The following is a 19,006-nucleotide window of genomic DNA, read 5'->3' as shown; positions in this document are numbered from 1 at the left end:
CTCTTGATTGAAGGTAAAACTACACTAAGTCACCACATATCTCTTGATACTTCCTATCTTGTCGAGAGTTGCAAGAGAATGACTGGGGGTGGCAGTTAGGGGAGGAGCTATATAGACAGCTCTGCTGTGGATGTCCTCTGTTGGGAAGGAGAATATCCCACAAGTAATGGATGAACCCGTGGACTGGATACACATTACAAGAGAAAAGTAGTTTAATGTCCAAAGAATGAATAAGTTCAAAAGGAGGAGCCTGTAAAACCTTCAAAACCAAATTAAGACTCCAAGGAGGAGAGATTGATCTAATGACAGGCTTGATACGAACCAAAGCCTGTACAAAACAGTGAATATCAGGAAGTTTAGCAATCTTTCTGTGAAATAAAACAAAAAGAGCAGAGATTTGTCCCTTCAAGGAACTTGCAGACAAACCCTTATCCAAACCATCCTGAAGAAACTGTAAAATTCTAGGAATTCTGAAAGAATTCCAAGAGAATTTATGAGAAGAACACCATGAAATACAAAACCTGTGAGGCCATGCTGGAGCCACCAGCAACACAAACGATTGCTCCATGATGATTTTGGAGATCACTCTTGGAAGAAGAACTAGAGGCAGAAAAAACGAAATTTATTCTTACCTGATAAATTTCTTTCTTTTGCGATGTACCGAGTCCACGGATTCATCCTAACTTGTGGGATATTGTCCTTCCTGACAGGAAGTAGCAAAGAGAGCACCACAGCAGAGCTGTCTATATAGCTCCCCCCCCCCCCCCCCCCCGAGTCATTCGACCGAAGGCCAAGGAAGAAAAGGAGAAACTATAAGGTGCAGAGGTGACTGAAGTTTACATAAAAAATACTATCTGTCTTGAATAGACAGGGCGGGCCGTGGACTCGGTACATCGCAAAAGAAAGAAATTTATCAGGTATGCATAAATTTTGTTTTCTTTTGCATGATGTACCGAGTCCACAGATTCATCCTAAGTTGTGGGATACCAATACCAAAGCTTTAGGACACGGATGAAGGGAGGGGCAAGACAGGAGCCGAAACGGAAGGCACCACTGCTTGCAAAACCTTTTTCCCAAAAATAGCCTCAGAAGAAGCAAAAGTATCAACTTTATAAAATTTTGAAAAGGTATGAAGTGACGACCAAGTCGCAGCCTTACAAATCTGTTGAAGAGAAGCATCATTTTTAAAAGCCCATGTGGAAGCTACTGCTCTAGTAGAATGAGCTGTAATCCTTTCAGGAGTCTGCTGTCCAGCAGTCTCATAAGCCAAGCGGATGATGCTTTTCAGCCAAAAGTAAAGAGAAGTCGCCGTAGCCTTTTGACCCCTACGCTTTCCAGAATAGACAACAAACAAAGAAGATGTTTGACGAAAATCTTTGGTTGCCTGCAAATAAAATTTCAAAGCACGAACCACTTCCAAGTTGTGCAACAGACGTTCCTTCTTACAAGAAGGATTAGGACACAGAGAAGGAACAACAATTTCCTGATTGATATTCCTGTTAGAAATAACCTTAGGTAGGAACCCAGGCTTGGCACACAAAACCACCTTATCAGCATGGAACACAAGATAAGGAGAGTCACATTGTAATGCAGATAGTTCAGAAACTCTTCGAGCTGAAGAGATAGCAACTAGGAACAAAACTTTCCAAGATAAAAGCTTAATATATATGGAATGCATGGGTTCAAACGGAACCCCCTGAAGAACTCTAAGAACTAAATTTAGACTCCATGGCGGAGCAATAGGTTTAAACACAGGCTTAATTCTAACTAAAGCCTGACAAAAAGCCCGAACGTCTGGAACATCTGCCAGACGATTGTGCAACAAAATAGAGCAGATATCTGTCCCTTTAGGGAACTAGCTGATAATCCTTTCTCCAATCCCTCTTGGAGAAAAGACAAAATCCTAGGAATCCTGATTTTACTCCAGGAGAAGCCTTTGGATTCGCACCAAAAAAGATATTTACGCCATATCTTATGATAAATTTTCCTGGTAACAGGCTTTCGAGCCTGAATCAAGGTATCTATGACCGACTCAGAGAAACCCCGCTTTGATAGAATCAAGCGTTCAATCTCCAAGCAGTCAGTTGCAGAGAAATCAGATTTGGATGCTTGAATGGACCTTGAATCAGAAGGTCCTGTCTCAATGGCAGAGACCATGGTGGAAGGGATGACATGTCCACCAGGTCTGCATACCAAGTCCTGCGTGGCCACGCAGGATCTATCAAAATCACTGATGCTCTCTCCTGTTTGATTCTGGCAATCAGACGTGGAAGGAGAGGGAAAGGTGGAAACACATAAGCCAGGTTGAACGACCAGGGTACTGCTAGAGCATCAGTACAGCCTGAGAATCCCTTGACCTGGAGCCGTAACGAGGAAGTTTGGCGTTCTGACGAGACGCCATCAGAGCCAACTCTGGTGTGCCCAATAGCCGAACCAGCTGAGCAAACACCTCCGGATGGAGTTCCCACTCCCCCGGATGAAAAGTCTGACGACTTAGAAAATCTGCCTCCCAGTTCTCTACATCTGGGATATAGATTGCTGACAGATGGCAAGAGTGAGCCTCTGCCCATTGGCCATCCTTGAGACCTCTATCGTCGCTAAGGAACTCTTTGTTCCGCCCTCATGATTGATATAAGCCACAGTCGTGATGTTGTCCGACTGAAACCTGATGAATCTGGCCGAAGCCAGCTGAGGCCATGCCTGGAGAGCATTGAATATCGCTCTTAATTCAAGAATAATTAATTCCAAAAAAGAGACAGTCTGCCCCTACACGATTCGATCCCGGATCGGGGGCCGCCCTTCATGACGATTTGTTCTTGGCAGGCTTCTATTCTGCATGGATTTATTCCAGAACTGAGCCGGATTCCAAGTACACTTGGGTTGCTCGGGCTTGGAGGAGGATTGTTGTCAGAACGAAAGGAACGAAAATTAGAAGATTGTTGTCCCTTAGACTTGTTATTTTTATCTTGCGGTAGGAAGGCACCCTTGCCTCCGGTAACCATAGAATTAATTAAGTCCAGGCCTTGACCAAATAAAATCTTTCCCTTGAAGGGAAGAGAAAGGAGTCTGGACTTAGAAGTCCTATCCGCAGACCAGACTTCAACTAGAGCACCTGGCAGACTAGGACCGCAAAGCCAGAGGCCTTTGCATTTAGGCAAATAATTTGCATGTTCGCATCACAGATAAAGGAATTAGCAATTCTCAGAGCTTTAATTCTGTCTTGAATATCCCCGAGGGGAGACTCCACCTCAATGACAAAGAGTTGCACCCGTAGGTAGCCGCTCCGGCAACCGCGGCAACGGCAGCTGCCGGTTGAAACAAAAATCCCGTATGTTGAAACATCTTTCTCAGAAAGGTTTCTATTTTCTTATCCATCACCTCTCTGAACGAAGAACTATCCGCAAGAGGTATAGTAGTTTAGCAAGCGTAGATATAGCACTATCCACCTTAGGAATGGAGCTCACAAATCCAGTTTAGAGTCCGGGACCAGGAACAACTTTTTAAAAGTAGACAAGGGGGAAAAGGAAGAACCAAATCTTTCCTATTCATTCTTAATAATGTTAGTCATCTTAACCGGCACAGGAAAAGTCAAAGGAACTTTCCTGTCTTCGTAAACTCTATCTAATTTAGGTATCATAGGTTCTTCAGGCAGTGAGGCCTCTGGAACCTCTAACGTAGACAGAACCACCTTTAATAAAAAATGCAAAAGGAAAAGGACGGCTTAGACGCTATGGACTCCAACCCATAAAGTTCACCCTCTGAAGCTACAGAGGTTAAATCATCATCGGATAACTAGGACGTAATAGCTAAATCCGATAAAAATGTAGATGACTCCGGGTCAGGAGAGCTACATTTAACCTTTCTCTTGCGTTTGTTAGAGCGAGGTAATGCACTGATGGTCACAGACACCGCCGTTTGTAACTGCACAGCAAAGTCTGCAGGAAGAAGGCCCCTCCGGATGGAGGATTAGATGTGCTACGTGGAACTGTATGTGGAGTGGATAATGTAACAAGGGTAGTAATCTCACGGGACGCTGAGACGGCTCAGAGGGACTAAGAGCCTTAGCAGGCTTGTCTCCCTTCTTAGACTTTAAAACGGTGTTAAGGCATGGGGAACATAATTGAGTGGGCAGGAAAATCACGGCCTCCTCACATTATAAACTTGAATGATTTAGTACAGGAGGAGTACCTTCTAACATGTCAGAGTCCTCCATAGCTCAGGTTATACCCACAGAAGGGCACAAAAAAAATGTTTTTTATTATAGAAAACTGCACCTATATACTCCCAATGGCTGGGGCACTCACCACCTCTTAGACCCAGACAGTTAACAGAGGAAACGCTCTCCTCAGGTTCAAGTCTCAGCCAGAATGAAGGAAATAAACAGACCACACCCAGTCACATGGAGTGCAAGATAGTTGTTATTACAAGTACAGCAAGTAATAGGAGCTGTGCAACACTTTCAAAAACAAAAGTGAAACTTAAAAGTGAAACCTGTTTGTTCCAGCCAAAAAAAAAAATCACACAAAGCAGCATGTAAATAATTAATACACGGATTAACCCCAACTTTTCAATAAACCCCCTAAAGAGGATATTAACCCTGGATCCTATCAAGGTATAAAGGAGCCACACTGTGACCCTGTTATAGCGATTTATGTGTAAAAATTGAAACAATCTTACCTCCAGGATCCATGCTGTGGAACAGAACACAGCCTCTCAAGTGTGACAGTCGTATAGCAGCGCTCCTGACATGGACTTGAGGGAGAGAAAGCAGGCAGTAAGACTCGTCAACACTGATTGCTTAGGAGCTGTTAGCAGTAGTCTGGATGGTTTCGCAGAAAAACTTTCCATGCATCTCCAGACTAACTTTCATCAATACTCTCACTGAGAGGTTGACATGACTACTTAAAACTCCAGTCCTATCTCGAAGGGCAGATACCCTTTTTCAGGACTCTCCGAATCTTCTGTCTTAACGTGACAAAAGGCAAAGAATGACTGGGGTAATGGGGGATATGTAAGCCTTTGGCTGGGGTGTCTTTGCCTCCTTTTGGTTGCCAGGTGTTGTATTTCCCAACAGTAAGGAATTAAGCCGTGGACTCTCCCTATCTTAGGAAAGAAAATAGAGAATCCCTTTATTATACACTCCCCAGTTTTGCATAACCAAAAGTTATATTAACACACCTTTTACCTGAGAATCTTGCATCTAAGCCTCTGCAGAATGCCCCATATTTCAGTTATTTAGATAGATTTGCATTTTACCTAAATCAGTGCTGACTGATTAAAGGGACACTAAACCCAAAAATTCAGATAAAGCATGCAATTTTAAGCAACTTTCAAATTTACTCATATAATCAATTTTTCGTCATTCTCTTGCTATCTTTATTTAAAAAGCAGGAATGTTATGCATATGAGCCGGACCATATTTGGTTGAGAACCTGGATTTTGCTTGCTTATTGGTGGGTAAATGTAAGCCTCCAATAAGCAAGCGCTATCCATGGTGCTGAACCTAAAATAGGCTGGCTGCTTAGATTTACATTCATGCTTTTAAAATAAAGATAGCAAGAGAACGAAGAAAATTTAATAATAGGAGTAAATTTGAAGAAAGAGAAAATTTGAGTTCAATGTCCCTTTAAAGATTTTTTGAGATGCAGAATTATATTTGCTGCCATTTCTTTAATGTTCGCTCACTGGCTTGTCAACAACATTTTAGTCAATAAATGAGACTACACAGAGAAATCAGAAGAAAAAAAGATGGAAGTTTTGGTCACATCAGCGAATATTAATCCCATCATAAATAACAATGTTTATTTAACTTACCGAAAAGCTTCCAAATGTAAAGACTTGGCCATCCATTAAAAGAACTGCAGTGTGATTACTGCCAGCAGTGACCGTAGCGCTAGGGCAAGGCAGTGCTTGCACTAGAGTTGGACAGCCCCTACAAAAAGAGGGGAAAAATTAGCTGTTATCTATTTTAATTTAATTTTTTTTTAACATAACTATAAGAAATAAGTACCACGTATCCCTTATTTTTTTCCAAACAGAAAATCAAATTGTGACTGGTTTAACTTGCTTTACTTAGGACTTGATAAGCGTTGCTTGACTGGGCTACTAAACAAGTTGATAATTAAAATAATTAACACATATTCTACTTTTAACAAGGATACACCCTTCTATAGCTAGTAGCAAGAGATAAAAGAAGGATATGGCTACAGTTTGTCCTGAGTGCTAGTCATCTGCTACGGAGAAGTACAAACAGCCAAAGGCAATCATAATTTTATAGGGACAGTCTACACAAAAATTGTTATTGTTTAAAAAGATAGATAAAGCCTTTACTACCCATTGCACAACTTTGCACAACCAACATTGTTAGATTAATATACTTTAGAACATTTAAACCTCTAAATTTCTACCTGTTTCAAAGGCTCTATTGACAGCCTCTTAAATCACATGCTTTGTATTTGCTTTTCACAACAGGAGACTGTTATTTATATGGCCCACATGAACTATCAATGTGTTCACGCCCGGAAAGTTATTTACAGGGACACTAAAACCATATTTTTTCTTTAAAAACAGAATTTATGCTTAGCTGATAAATTTATTTCTCTTGTGATGTATCGAGTCCACGGATTCATCCATACTTGTGGGATATTCTCCTTCCTTACAGGACGTGGCAAAGAGAGCACCCACAGCAGAGCTGTCTTTATAGCTCCTCCCTTAGCTCCAACCCCAGTCATTCAACCGAAGGCTAGGAAGAAAAAGGAGAAACTATAGGGTGCAGAGGTGACTGAAGTTTTTTAAATAAAAATATACTACCTGTCTTAAATAAACAGAGCGGGCCATGGACTTGATACAACACAAGAGAAATAAATTTATCAGGTAAGCATAAATTCTGTTTTCTCTTGTAAGATGTATCGAGTCCACGGATTCATCCATACTTGTGGGATACCAATACCAAAGCTTTAGGACTCGGATGAAGGGAGGGACAAGACAGGTACCTTAAACGGAAGGCACCACTGCTTGTAGAACCTTTCTCCCAAAAATAGCCTCCGAAGAAGCAAAATTATCGAATTTGTAAAATTTGAAAAAAGTATGAAGCGAAGACCAAGTCGCCGCCTTTCAAATCTGTTCAACAGAAGCCTCATTTTTAAAAGCCCATGTGGAAGCCACTGCTCTAGTAGAATGAGCAGTAATTCTTTCAGGAGGCTGCTGGCCAGCAGTCTCATAAGCCAAACGGATGATGCTTTTCAGCCAAAAAGAAAGAGAGGTAGCCGTAGCCTTCTGACCTCTCTGCTTACCAGAATGGCCTTTAAGAATGAGGCCTCTATGGAGCAGATTTGTAGGGCGGCTACCTGGTCCTCCTTACATACTTTTTCAAAATTTTACACATTTTGACGTTTTTGCTTCGGCTGAAGCAGCTTTTGGGAGAAAGGTTTTGCAGACTGTGGTGCCCTCAGAATAAGAGTCCGCCTCTTTTTCCTCCCGTCTTCATTCAGTGTCCTCTAGAGCTTGGGTATTTCTTTCCCACAAGTAATGAATAAAGCCATAGACTTTTCATATTAAGAAGGAAAACAAATTATGCTTACCAGATAATTTCCTTTCCTTCTGTATGAGGAAAGTCCACGACCCCCGCCTGTAGTCTCCGTTGGGCGGACCAAAATATTCTGGCATAATTTATACCCTGATATTTCTCCTACTGTTCCTTGTTCCCTCGGCACAAACTTTAGGGAACTTATTGTCTTCTATGTTGCCACGGCAACAGCCGAACGAGAACTGGCTCTCTATCAAACCAGGTTTCTTTAAGTGTGGGAACAGAAGATGCAAATCCTGCTCCTATGCCTCTTTTGGTACCAGTTTTGTGTCTACAAAGAACCAAAAGAACTTTGAGATTCGGGAGCATATGACTTGCAATTCTTGTTATGTCATATCTTTTGACCTGCGGGGGGAATTTGAGGCAGTATGTAGGACAAACGACACGTGCTCTTAAGGATCGTTTTCTCTAACATTTACGTTCAATTGAAGATCCTGAGTTCACTACTCCCATTTCCCTGCATTTCAAAAAACAACATAATTCTGATAGCTCCCTGCTGACATTCACTCAGCAATTAGCAAGTTGTGCAACAGACGTTCCTTCTTACAAGAAGGATTAGGACACAGAGAAGGAACAACAATTTCCTGATTGATATTCCTGTTAGAAACAACCTTAGGTAGGAACCCAGGCTTGGTACGCAAAACCACCTTATCAACATGGAAAACAAGATAAGGCGAATCACATTGTAATGCAGATAGATCAGAAACTCTTCGAGCTGAAGAGATAGCAACTAGGAACAAAACTTTCCAAGATAAAAGCTTAATATCTATGGAATGCATGGGTTCAAACGGAACCCCCTGAAGAACTTTAAGAACTAAATTTAGACTCCATGGCAGAGCAACAGGTTTAAACACAGGCTTAATTCTAGCTAAAGCCTGACAAAAAGCCAGAACGTCTGGAACATCTGCCAGACGCTTGTGCAACAGAATAGACAGAGCAGATATCTGTCCTTTTAGGGAACTAGCTGACAAACCTTTCTCGAATCCCTCTTGGAGAAAAGACAAAATCCCAGGAATCCTGATTTTACTCCAGGAGTAGCCTTTGGATTCACACCAAAAAAGATATTTACGCCATATCTTATGATAGATTTTCCTGGTAACAGGCTTTCGAGCCTGAATCAAGGTATCTATGACCGACTCAGAGAAACCCCACTTTGATAGAATCAAGCATTCAATCTCCAAGCAGTCAGTTGCAGAGAAATTAGATTTGGATGCTTGAATGGACCTTGAATCAGAAGGTCCCGTCTCAGTGGCAGAGTCCACGGTGGCAGAGATGACATGTCCACCAGGTCTGCATATCAAGTCCTGCGTGGCCACGCAGGAGCTATCAAGATCACCGAAGCTCTCTCCTGTTTGATTCTGGCAATCAAACGAGGAAAGAGAGGAACTGGTGGAAACACATAAGCCAGGTTGAACGACCAGGGTACTGCTAGAGCATCTATCAGTACTGCCTGAGGATCCCTTGACCTGGATCCGTAATGAGGAAGTTTGGCGTTCTGACGAGACGCCATCAGATCCAATTCTGGTGTGCCCCATAGCCGAACCAGTTGAGCAAACACCTCCGGATGGAGTTCCCACACCCCCGGATGAAAAGTCTGACGACTTAGAAAATCTGCCTCCCAGATCTCTACTCCTGGGATATAGATCACTGACAGATGGCAAGAGTGAGCCTCTGCCCATCGGATTATCTTTGAGACCTCTATCATCGCTAAGGAACTCTTTGTTCCGCCCTGATGATTGATATAAGCCACAGTCGTGATGTTGTCCGACTGAAACCTGATGAATCTGGCAGAAGCCAGCTGAGGCCATGCCTGGAGAGCACTGAATATCGCTCTTAATTCCAGAATATTTATCGGTAGGAGAGCCTCCTCCTGAGTCCACAAACCCTGTGCTTTCAGGGAATTCCAGACTGCACCCCAGCCCAGAAGGCTGGCGTCTGTCGTCATTATAACCCAATCTGGCCTGCGGAAACACATTCCCTGGGACAGATGATCCTGTGACAACCACCAAAGAAGAGAGTCTCTGGTCTCTTGATCCAGATTTATCTGAGGAGATAAATCCGCATAATCCCCATTCCACTGATTGAGCATGCATAGTTGCAGTGGTCTGAGATGCAAGCGAGCAAACGGAACTATGTCCATTGCCGCTACCATTAGACCGATTACCTCCATACACTGTCCCACTGACGGCCGAGGAATGGAATGAAGAGCTCGGCAGTTGGACAAAATCCTTGATTTCCTGACCTCCGTCAGAAATATTTTCATGTCCACCGAGTCTATCAGAGTCCCTAGAAATGAAACTCTTGTGAGGGGGGAAAGAGAACTCTTTTTTACGTTCACCTTCCACCCGTGAGATCTTAGAAAGGCCAACACTAAGTCCGTGTGAGACTTAGCTAGTTGAAAAGTCGACGCTTGAATTAGAATGTCGTCTAGATAAGGCGCCACTGCTATGCCCCGCGGCCTTAGAACCGCCAGAAGGGACCCTAGCACCTTTTTCACTTTACCCTTCCTGCTTAGAGCTGGCAAAGAGAATGACTGGGGGGTGGAGTTAAGGGGGGAGCTATATAGACAGCTCTGCAGTGGTGCTCTCTTTGCCATTTCCTGTTAGGAAGGATAATATCCCACAAGTAAGGATGAATTCGTGGACTCAGTACATCATGCAAAAGAAATAACTATCTTATCACTCTGACCAATAGTCTATATATTGTTACCATATAATATAATAATATAATACTATCCGTGCTTTAAGCTCTACCTCTAGGACATAATCTTATAGAACAAGCAGAAAGCAGACAACAATAAGCTTCTGCCCAAGAAAGAAACAGAGATACTATCCTCATAGCTAGGGGACTATAAGTCCCCCCTGGTAATTGACATAAGCTACAGATTTAACAGTAATCTGAAACAGATTTTTTTTTAAAAAATAGGTAACCTCGCCTCCTGAGGAAACTAAACTCCTTATGCCTTCTGAGACCGCAGACAACCCCTGTTCTGGAATGTAAATGAGTCCTCAGACACAACTTAGACAGGTCCCTGTAGCTGAAGAGGACTCATAGGGACTGGGAATAGCTGAAAATGTTAGCTCATGGATAAATAACTAGATAAAAGATAGGGAACAACGAGTAGTAGTAAATGGATCATACTCAGATTGGACAAAGATAATCAGTGGCGTCCCCCAGGGATCAGTACTGGGCCCTGTTCTTTTTAATATTTTTATAAATGACTTGGAGCAAGGATTAAATAGCGACATCTCTATTTTTGCAGATGATACTAAGTTAAGTAAGGTCATTAGGTCAGAGCAGGACGAACTCTCTTTACAAAGGGAATTGCTAAAATTAGAACTATGGGCAAGTGAATGGAAAATTAGATTTAATACGGAAAAATGCAAGGTTCTACATTTTGGAAGTAAAAATAAGCAGGCTACGTATTTTTTAAATGGGACAAGACTTAGCCAAGCACAGGAGGAAAGGGATTTGGGAGTAGTAATAGATAACAAGCTAAAGATGAGTGCACAATGCAGGGCAGCGGCTTCAAAGGCTAATAAGATACTAGCATGTATTAAAAGAGGCATTGATTCAAGGGAGGAAAGCATAATTCTGTCATTATATAAAGCCCTGGTAAGACCTCACCTTGAGTTTGGAGTGCAGTTCTGGGGACCGATTGCTAAAAAAGATATTGCAGAACTAGAAAAAGTTCAGAGAAGGGCCACAAAGCTAATAAGGGGATTGGAGAAATTAACCTATGAGGAGAGGCTAGCCAAACTGGGTCTGTTCTCTTTAGAAAAAAGGCGCGTGAGAGGTGACATGATTACTTTATATAAATATATTCAAGGCCCATATACAGAGATGGCAGAAGCTCTGTTTATTCCAAGAAAATTGTTTCTGACAAGAGGTCACAATTTAAGGTTGGAGGAAAGGAGATTTAATCTCCTGCAACGGAAACGTTTTTTCACTGTAAGAGCAATAAAATTGTGGAACTCATTACCAAAGGAGGTAGTGAATGCCAATACCATTGATACATTTAAAAATAGCCTGGATAAATTTCTGTATATAAACAAAATTCATGGATATGATTGCTAGTATTAAATGGGTCACATTTTAATGGGGTTATTTAAGCTTAACTGGAGCTTTCTGTAAGTATTTTAGATTTGTATAGGTTGAACTCGATGGACTTCAGTCTTTTTTCAACCTTATCTACTATGTATATGGAAGCAAGCACACAGAATAGCAATCAAGGCCAAAAACATGATAGCCGACACCTCCATGGCAAAGAGCAACTGCAGAAAAAAAACAGGCTAACAGGCAAACCTCAGCTTCAACAGTTGTTGCTCGGCCAAGAAAAGAAACATAGAAACTGAATCTATAAAACCCCCAGAAAGGCAATCTTTATCTGAGGGTATCAAGAACATATGAAAATATTCTGAGCTGTAGTTAGACCAAACAGAAGAGCAAAAAACTGAAAAAGCACGTCCAAAAATCAAAAACAATTCTCAGACACAGACGATGTTCCTAGAAATAAGAACATAAAAACAAAATTTATGCTTGCCTGATAAATTTCTTTCTTTCCGAATATGGCGAGTCCACTGCAGCACCTTAATTACTGTTGGTTCCCCTCTTGGGGACAAAAATAATGTAAAAACGTGTATACGTGTAAAAAAGTGGTGAAAAAATATGTTAGTCTATGATGTGAAAATGATCCAAATCATAGACTAAAACATATTTTTCACACATGTACACATTTTTTTTATTATTTTTGTCCCCAAGAGGGGCAGGACATTTATCAGGATACAAACATCCTACTTGCACATTGCATTCTCAGTCTGTGGTCATTATTTTGTTTATTTCTATTGATATATATTTTTTGGTTTATTTTTTATTTGTATTTTTTATTGCATTTTTTCATGATATGAGCAGAATGTATAGTTATTGTCTAGAATCTTTGAATTTAGCTGCTGTTTTTCAGAATTAGCAGATTATTGGTAATCCACGGATTAAACTGTTAACCTTGTACTCCTACACTTGTACTCTCTGTACCAATCGTATGATCATGGAACCCCTGATAGCAAACTTTAGCCTTAGGCGCTCCTATTTTTTCACTTTTCTGCTTGTACACCCCCTTGGGATCTTGTTAGGAGATCCTTAATAGTGAGCCTGTATGCTAAACCGGGAGCAGTCTACTACCTTTTTCTTGTTAAACTCCTCTTCAAGCGGTGGTGCCTTCTGTTTAAGTTACCTGTCTCGTCCCTCCCTAAGCATCTGTGTACTCTAGCTTGGGTATTGATTCCCAGCATTAATTAAGATGCTTCCGTGGACTCACCATATCTTAGGAAAGAAAACAACATTTATGCTTACCTGATAAATTTCTTTCCGGATATGGCGAGTCCACGGCCCTGCCCATTTTATAAGACAGGGTCTCTTTTCCTAAGCCTCAGGAACCTCTACACCATGTGTTGCTTCTTTTCTCCATTTACCTTCGGTCAAATGACTGGGGGTTGTGGGAAGGGAAGGGAAGTGATACTTAACAGCTTTGCTGTGGTGCTCTTTGCCTCCTCCTGCTGGCCAGGAGTGATATTCCCAACAGTAATTAAGATGCTGCCGTGGACTCACCATATCTTAGGAAAGAAAGGTAAGCATCCTTAAAATCTATTAAGGACATAAACTGACTTCACAAAAAAGTCTAAATAGTTCCATTTCAAAAGTAGAAACTTGTTCAACGTTTCTAGGTGTGAATAGATTTGAAGTTCCTTCATACATATTGAACAATGAATAGGGTGGAGTTCCCGTCTATCTGAGCCGACAGAGTTCCTAAGAACGCAGAAAAGGGGGGGGGGGGGAAGAAACTTTAAATAGCTCCTCCCTTCCCTCCCACTCCAGTCATTCGACCGAAGTTAAGGATAGAAAGGAAAAACCAAGGTGAAGAGTGTCTGAAGTTTATAATAACCAATAACCTGTCTTTCAAGAACAGGGTGGGCCGTGGACTCATCGTGTCAAAAAAGAAATACATTTATCAGGTAAGCATACATTTTCTTTTCTTTTTAATGACATGATGAGTCCACGGATCATCTTAATTACTAATGGGATTCAATACCCAAGCTAGAGTACACAGATGATACGGGAGGGACAAGACAGGGATACTAAACGGAAGGCACCACTGCTTGAAGAACCTTTTTCCCAAAAGCGGCCTCAGCCGAGGCAAAAGTGTCAAATTTGTAGAACTTTGAAAAAGTGTGAAGAGAGGACCAAGTTGCAGCCTTGCAAATCTGTTCCACAGAAGCATCATTCTTGAATGCCCATGAGGAAGCAACAGCCCTCGTAGAATGAGCCGTAACTCTCTCTGGAGGCTGCTGTCCAGCAGTCTCATATGCAAAACGTATGATACTCTTCAGCCAAAAAGACAGAAGTAGCCGTAGCTTTCTGTCCCTTACGTTTCCTGAGAAAACCACAAACAAAGAAGAAGACTGACGAAATTCCTTAGTCGCCTGCAGGTAAAACTTTAAAGCACAGACCACGTCCAAATTGTGCAGAAGACGTTCCTTCTGAGAAGAAGGATTAGGACACAAGGAAGGAACAACAATCTCCTGATTAATGTTCCGATCAGAAGAAATCCTAATTTAGTACGTAAAACTACCTTATCTGAATGGAAAATAAGGTAAGGAGACTCATACTGCAATGCCCAGAGCTCTGACACTCTACGAGCAGAAGAAATAGCAACAAGAAATAAAACTTTCCAAGATAACAACTTAATATCTAAGGAATGCATAGGCTCAAACGTAGCCCCTTGAAGAACTTCAGACTCCATGGAGGAGTAACTGGTTTGAACACAGGCCTGATCTTAACCAAGGCCGGACAAAATGATTGTACATCTGGAACATCCGCCAGACGTTTGTGTAACAAAATAGATAAGGCCGAGATTTAACCCTTTAGGGAACTAGTCGCTAAGCCTTTCTACAAACCTTGGAGAAGAGACAAAATTCTAGGAATCCTAACTCTACTCCATGAGTAGCCCTTGGATTTACACCAATAAAGATATTTACGCCATATTTTATGGTAAATCTTTCTAGTTACAGGCTTATGATCCTGAATCATGATCTCTATGACCGAGTCAGAAAAGCCCTGCTTGGATAAAATTAATCGTTCAATCTCCAAGCAGTCAGCTTCAGAGAAACTAGATTTGGGTGAAGGAAGGGCCCTTGAATCAGAAAGTCCTTCCCTCAACGGAAGTCTCCAAGGAGGCAGAGATGACATGTCCACCAGATCTGCATACCAAATCCTGTGAGGCCAAGCAGGAGCAATGAGGATCACCAATACCCTCTCCTGCTTGATTCGAGCTATGACCCGAGGAAGAAGCGCAAAAACATAATTTATGTAAGAACTTACCTGATAAATTAATTTCTTTCATATTAGCAAGAGTCCATGAGCTAGTGACGTATGAGATATACATTCCTACCAGGAGGGGCAAAGTTTCCCAAACCTCAAAATGCCTATAAATACACCCCTCACCACACCACAATTCAGTTTAACGAATAGCCAAGAAGTGGGGTGATAAGAAAGGAGCGAAAGCATCAAAATAAGGAATTGGAATAATTGTGCTTTATACAAAAAAAATCATAACCACCACAAAAAGGGTGGGTCTCATGGACTCTTGCTAATATGAAAGAAATGAATTTATCAGGTAAGTTCTTACATAAATTATGTTTTCTTTCATGTAATTAGCAAGAGTTCATGAGCTAGTTACGTATGGGATAACAGATACCCAAGATGTGGAACTTCCACGAAAGAGTCACTAGAGAGGGAGGGATAAAATAAAGACAGCCAATTCCGCTGAAAAAATAATCCACAACCAAAATCAAAAGTTTTAATCTAAATAATGAAAAAAACTGAAATCATAAGCAGAAGAATCAAACTGAAACAGCTGCCTGAAGTAATTTTCTACCAAAAACTGCTTCAGAAGAAGAGAAAACATCAAAATGGTAGAATTTAGTAAAAGTATGCAAAGAAGACCAAGTTGCTGCTTTGCAAATCTGATCAACAAAAGCTTCATTCCTAAAAGCCCAGGAAGTAGAAACTGACCTAGTAGAATGAGCCGTAATCCTTTGAGGCGGGGACTTACCCGACTCCACATAAGCATGATGAATCAAAGACTTTAACCAAGACGCCAAAGAAATGGCAGAAGCTTTCTGACCTTTCCTGGAACCAGAAAAGATAACAAATAGACTAGAAGTCTTTCTAAAATCTTTAGTAGCTTCAACATAATATTTCAAAGCTCTTACTACATCCAAAGAATGTAAAGATCTCTCCTTTGAATTCTTAGGATCAGGGCACAATGAAGGGACAACAATTTCTCTACTAATGTTGTTAGAATTCACAACCTTAGGTAAAAATTGAAATGAAGTCCGCAACACCGCCTTATCCTGATGAAAAATCCGAAAAGCAGATAACTCAGAAACTCTTCTAGCAGAAGAGATAGCTAAAAGGAACAAAACTTTCCAAGAAAGTAATTTAATATCCAGAGAATGCATAGGTTCAAACGGAGGAGCCTGTAAAGCCCTCAAAACCAAATTAAGACTCCAAGGAGGAGAGATTGACTTAATGACAGGCTTTATACGAACCAAAGCCTGTACAAAACAATGAATATCAGGAAGATTATCAATCTTTCTGTGAAAAAGAACAGAAAGAGCAGAGATTTGTCCTTTCAAAGAACTTGCAGATAAACCTTTATCCAAACCATCCTGAAGAAACTGTAAAATTCTAGGAATTCTAAAAGAATGCCAGGAGAACTTATGAGAAGAACACCAAGAAATGTAAGTCTTCCAGACTCGATAATAAATCTTCCGAGACACAGATTTACGAGCCTGTAACATAGTATTAATTACGGAGTCAGAGAAACCTCTATGACTAAGAATCAAGCGTTCAATTTCCATACCATCAAATTTAATAATTTGAGATCCTGATGGAAAAATGGGCCTTGAGATAGAAGATCTGGTCTTAACGGAAGTGTCCAAGGTTGGCAACTGGCCATCCGAATGAGATCCGCATACCAAAACCTGTGAGGCCATGCTGGAGCCACGAGCAGTAAAAACGAACGTTCCATAAGAATTTTGGAGATCACTCTTGGAAGAAGAACTAGAGGCGGAAAGATATAGGCAGGATGATAATTCCAAGGAAGCGACAACGCGTCCACTGCTTCCGCCTGAGGATCCCTGGATCTGGACAGATACCTGGTAAGTTTCTTGTTTAGATGAGAGGCCATCAGATCTATTTCTGGAAGTCCCCAGATTTGAACAATCTGAAGAAATACCTCTGGGTGAAGAGACCATTCGCCCGGATGTAACGTCTGGCGACTGAGATAACCCGCTTCCCAATTGTCTACACCTGGGATGTGAACCGCAGAAATTAGACAGGAGCTGGATTCCGCCCATATAAGTATCCGAGATACTTCTTTCATAGCTTCAGGACTGTGAGTCCCACCTTGATGATTGACATACGCCACAGTTATGACATTGTCCGTCAGAAAACAAATAAACGATTCTCTCTTCAGAAGAAGCCAGAACTGTAGAGCTCTGAAAATCGCACGGAGTTCCAAAATGTTGATTGGTAATCTCGCCTCCTGAGATTCCCAAACCCCCTGCGCTGTTGAGATCACAGTCCAGGTTGGACGAACAAAAGAGGCCCCTTGAATTAAACGATGGTGATCCAACCACCAAGTCAGAGAAGATCGAACATTGGGATTTAAGGATATTATTTGTGATATCCTTGTATAATCCCTGCACCACTGGTTCAGCATACAAAGCTGAAGAGGTCTCATGTGAAAACGAGCAAAGGGGATCGCGTCCGATGCAGCAGTCATGAGACCTAGAATTCCATGCAAAAAGATACCGAAGGGAATGACTGAGACTGAAGGTTTCGACAAGCTGAAACAAACTTCAGACGTCTCTTTTCTGATAGAGACAAAGTCATGGACACTGAATCTATTTGAAAGCCCAAAAAGGTTACCTTTGTCTGAGGAATCAAAGAACTCTTTGGTAAATTGATCCTCCAACCATGTCTGATGAAACAACACAAGTTGATTCGTATGAGAATCTGCAGAATGTAAAGACTGAGCAAGTACCAAGATATCATCCAAATAAGGAAATACCGCAATACCCTGTTCTCTGATTACAGAAAGAAGGGCACCGAGAACCTTTGAAAAGATCCTTGGAGCTGTTGCTAGGCCAAACGGAAGGGCAACAAACTGGTAATGCTTGTCTAGAAAAGAGAATCTCAGAAACTGATAGTGATCTGGATGAATTGGAATATGAAGATATGCATCCTGTAAATCTATTGTGGACATATAATGCCCTTGCTGAACAAAAGGCAGAATAGTCCTTATAGTCACCATTTTGAATGTTGGTATTCTTACATAACGATTCAATATTTTTAGATCCAGAACTGGTCTGAAGGAATTCTCCTTCTTTGGTACAATTAATAGATTTGAGTAAAACCCCAGACCCTGTTCCAGAACTGGAACTGGCACAATTATCCCAGCCAACTCTAGATCTGAAACACATTTCAGAAATGCCTGAGCCTTCAATGGGTTTACTGGAATGCGAGAGAGAAAAAATCTTCTCACAGGAGGTCTTATCTTGAAACCTATTCTGTATCCTTGAGAAACAATGTTCTGAATCCAAAGACTGTGAATCGAATTGATCCAAATATCTTTGAAAAATCGTAACCTGCCCCCTACCAGCTGTGCTGGAATGAGAGCCGCACCTTCATGCGGATTTGGGAGCTGGTTTTGACTTTCTAAAAGGCTTGGATTTATTCCAGACTGGAGAAGGCTTCCAAACGGAAACCGTTCCTTTAGGGGAAGGGTCAGGCTTCTGTTCCTTATTCTGACGAAAGGAACGAAAACGATTAGCCCTGTATTTACCTTTAGATTTTTTGTCCTGCGTCAAAAAGGTTCCTTTCCCCCCCAGTAACAGTTGAAATAATAGAATCCAACTGTGAACCAAATAATTTATTACCTTGGAAAGAAAGAGAAAGCAAAGTTGACTTAGAAGTCATATCTGCATTCCAAGATTTAAGCCATAAAGCTCTTCTAGCTAAAATAGCTAAAGACATATACCTGACATCAATTCTAATGATATCAAAAATGGCATCACAAATAAAGTTATTAGCATGTTGAATAAGTTTAACAATGCTATAAGCATTATGGTCTGACACTTGTTGTGCTAAAGCCTCCAACCAGAAAGTTGAAGCTGCAGCAACATCAGCAAAGAAATAGCAGGTCTAAGAAGATTACCTGAACATAAATAAGCTCTCCTTAGAAAGGATTCAATCTTCCTGTCTAAAGGATCCTTAAAGGAAGTACTATCTGCCGTAGGAATAGTAGTACGTTTAGCAAGAGTAGAAATAGCCCCATCAACTTTAGGGATTTTATCCCAA

General features: G+C 41.3%; 1 protein-coding gene across 1 annotated transcript in view; it reads right to left on the bottom strand.

Moving 5' to 3' along the window:
* The window catches only part of MYCBP2 (MYC binding protein 2), a gene marked incomplete in the record, with an annotated part of 1,460,675 nt that overhangs the window by 908,754 nt on the left and 532,915 nt on the right, over positions 1–19,006 (bottom strand). Inside the window, 1 exon segment of the mRNA XM_053707907.1 lies at positions 5,815–5,932. Within this exon segment, the coding sequence (XP_053563882.1) occupies positions 5,815–5,932 (118 nt within the window).

This window comes from Bombina bombina, chromosome 3 (assembly GCF_027579735.1).
Source record: "Bombina bombina isolate aBomBom1 chromosome 3, aBomBom1.pri, whole genome shotgun sequence".
NCBI lineage: Eukaryota > Metazoa > Chordata > Amphibia > Anura > Bombinatoridae > Bombina > Bombina bombina.
This window is presented reverse-complemented; position numbering and strand designations above follow the sequence as displayed.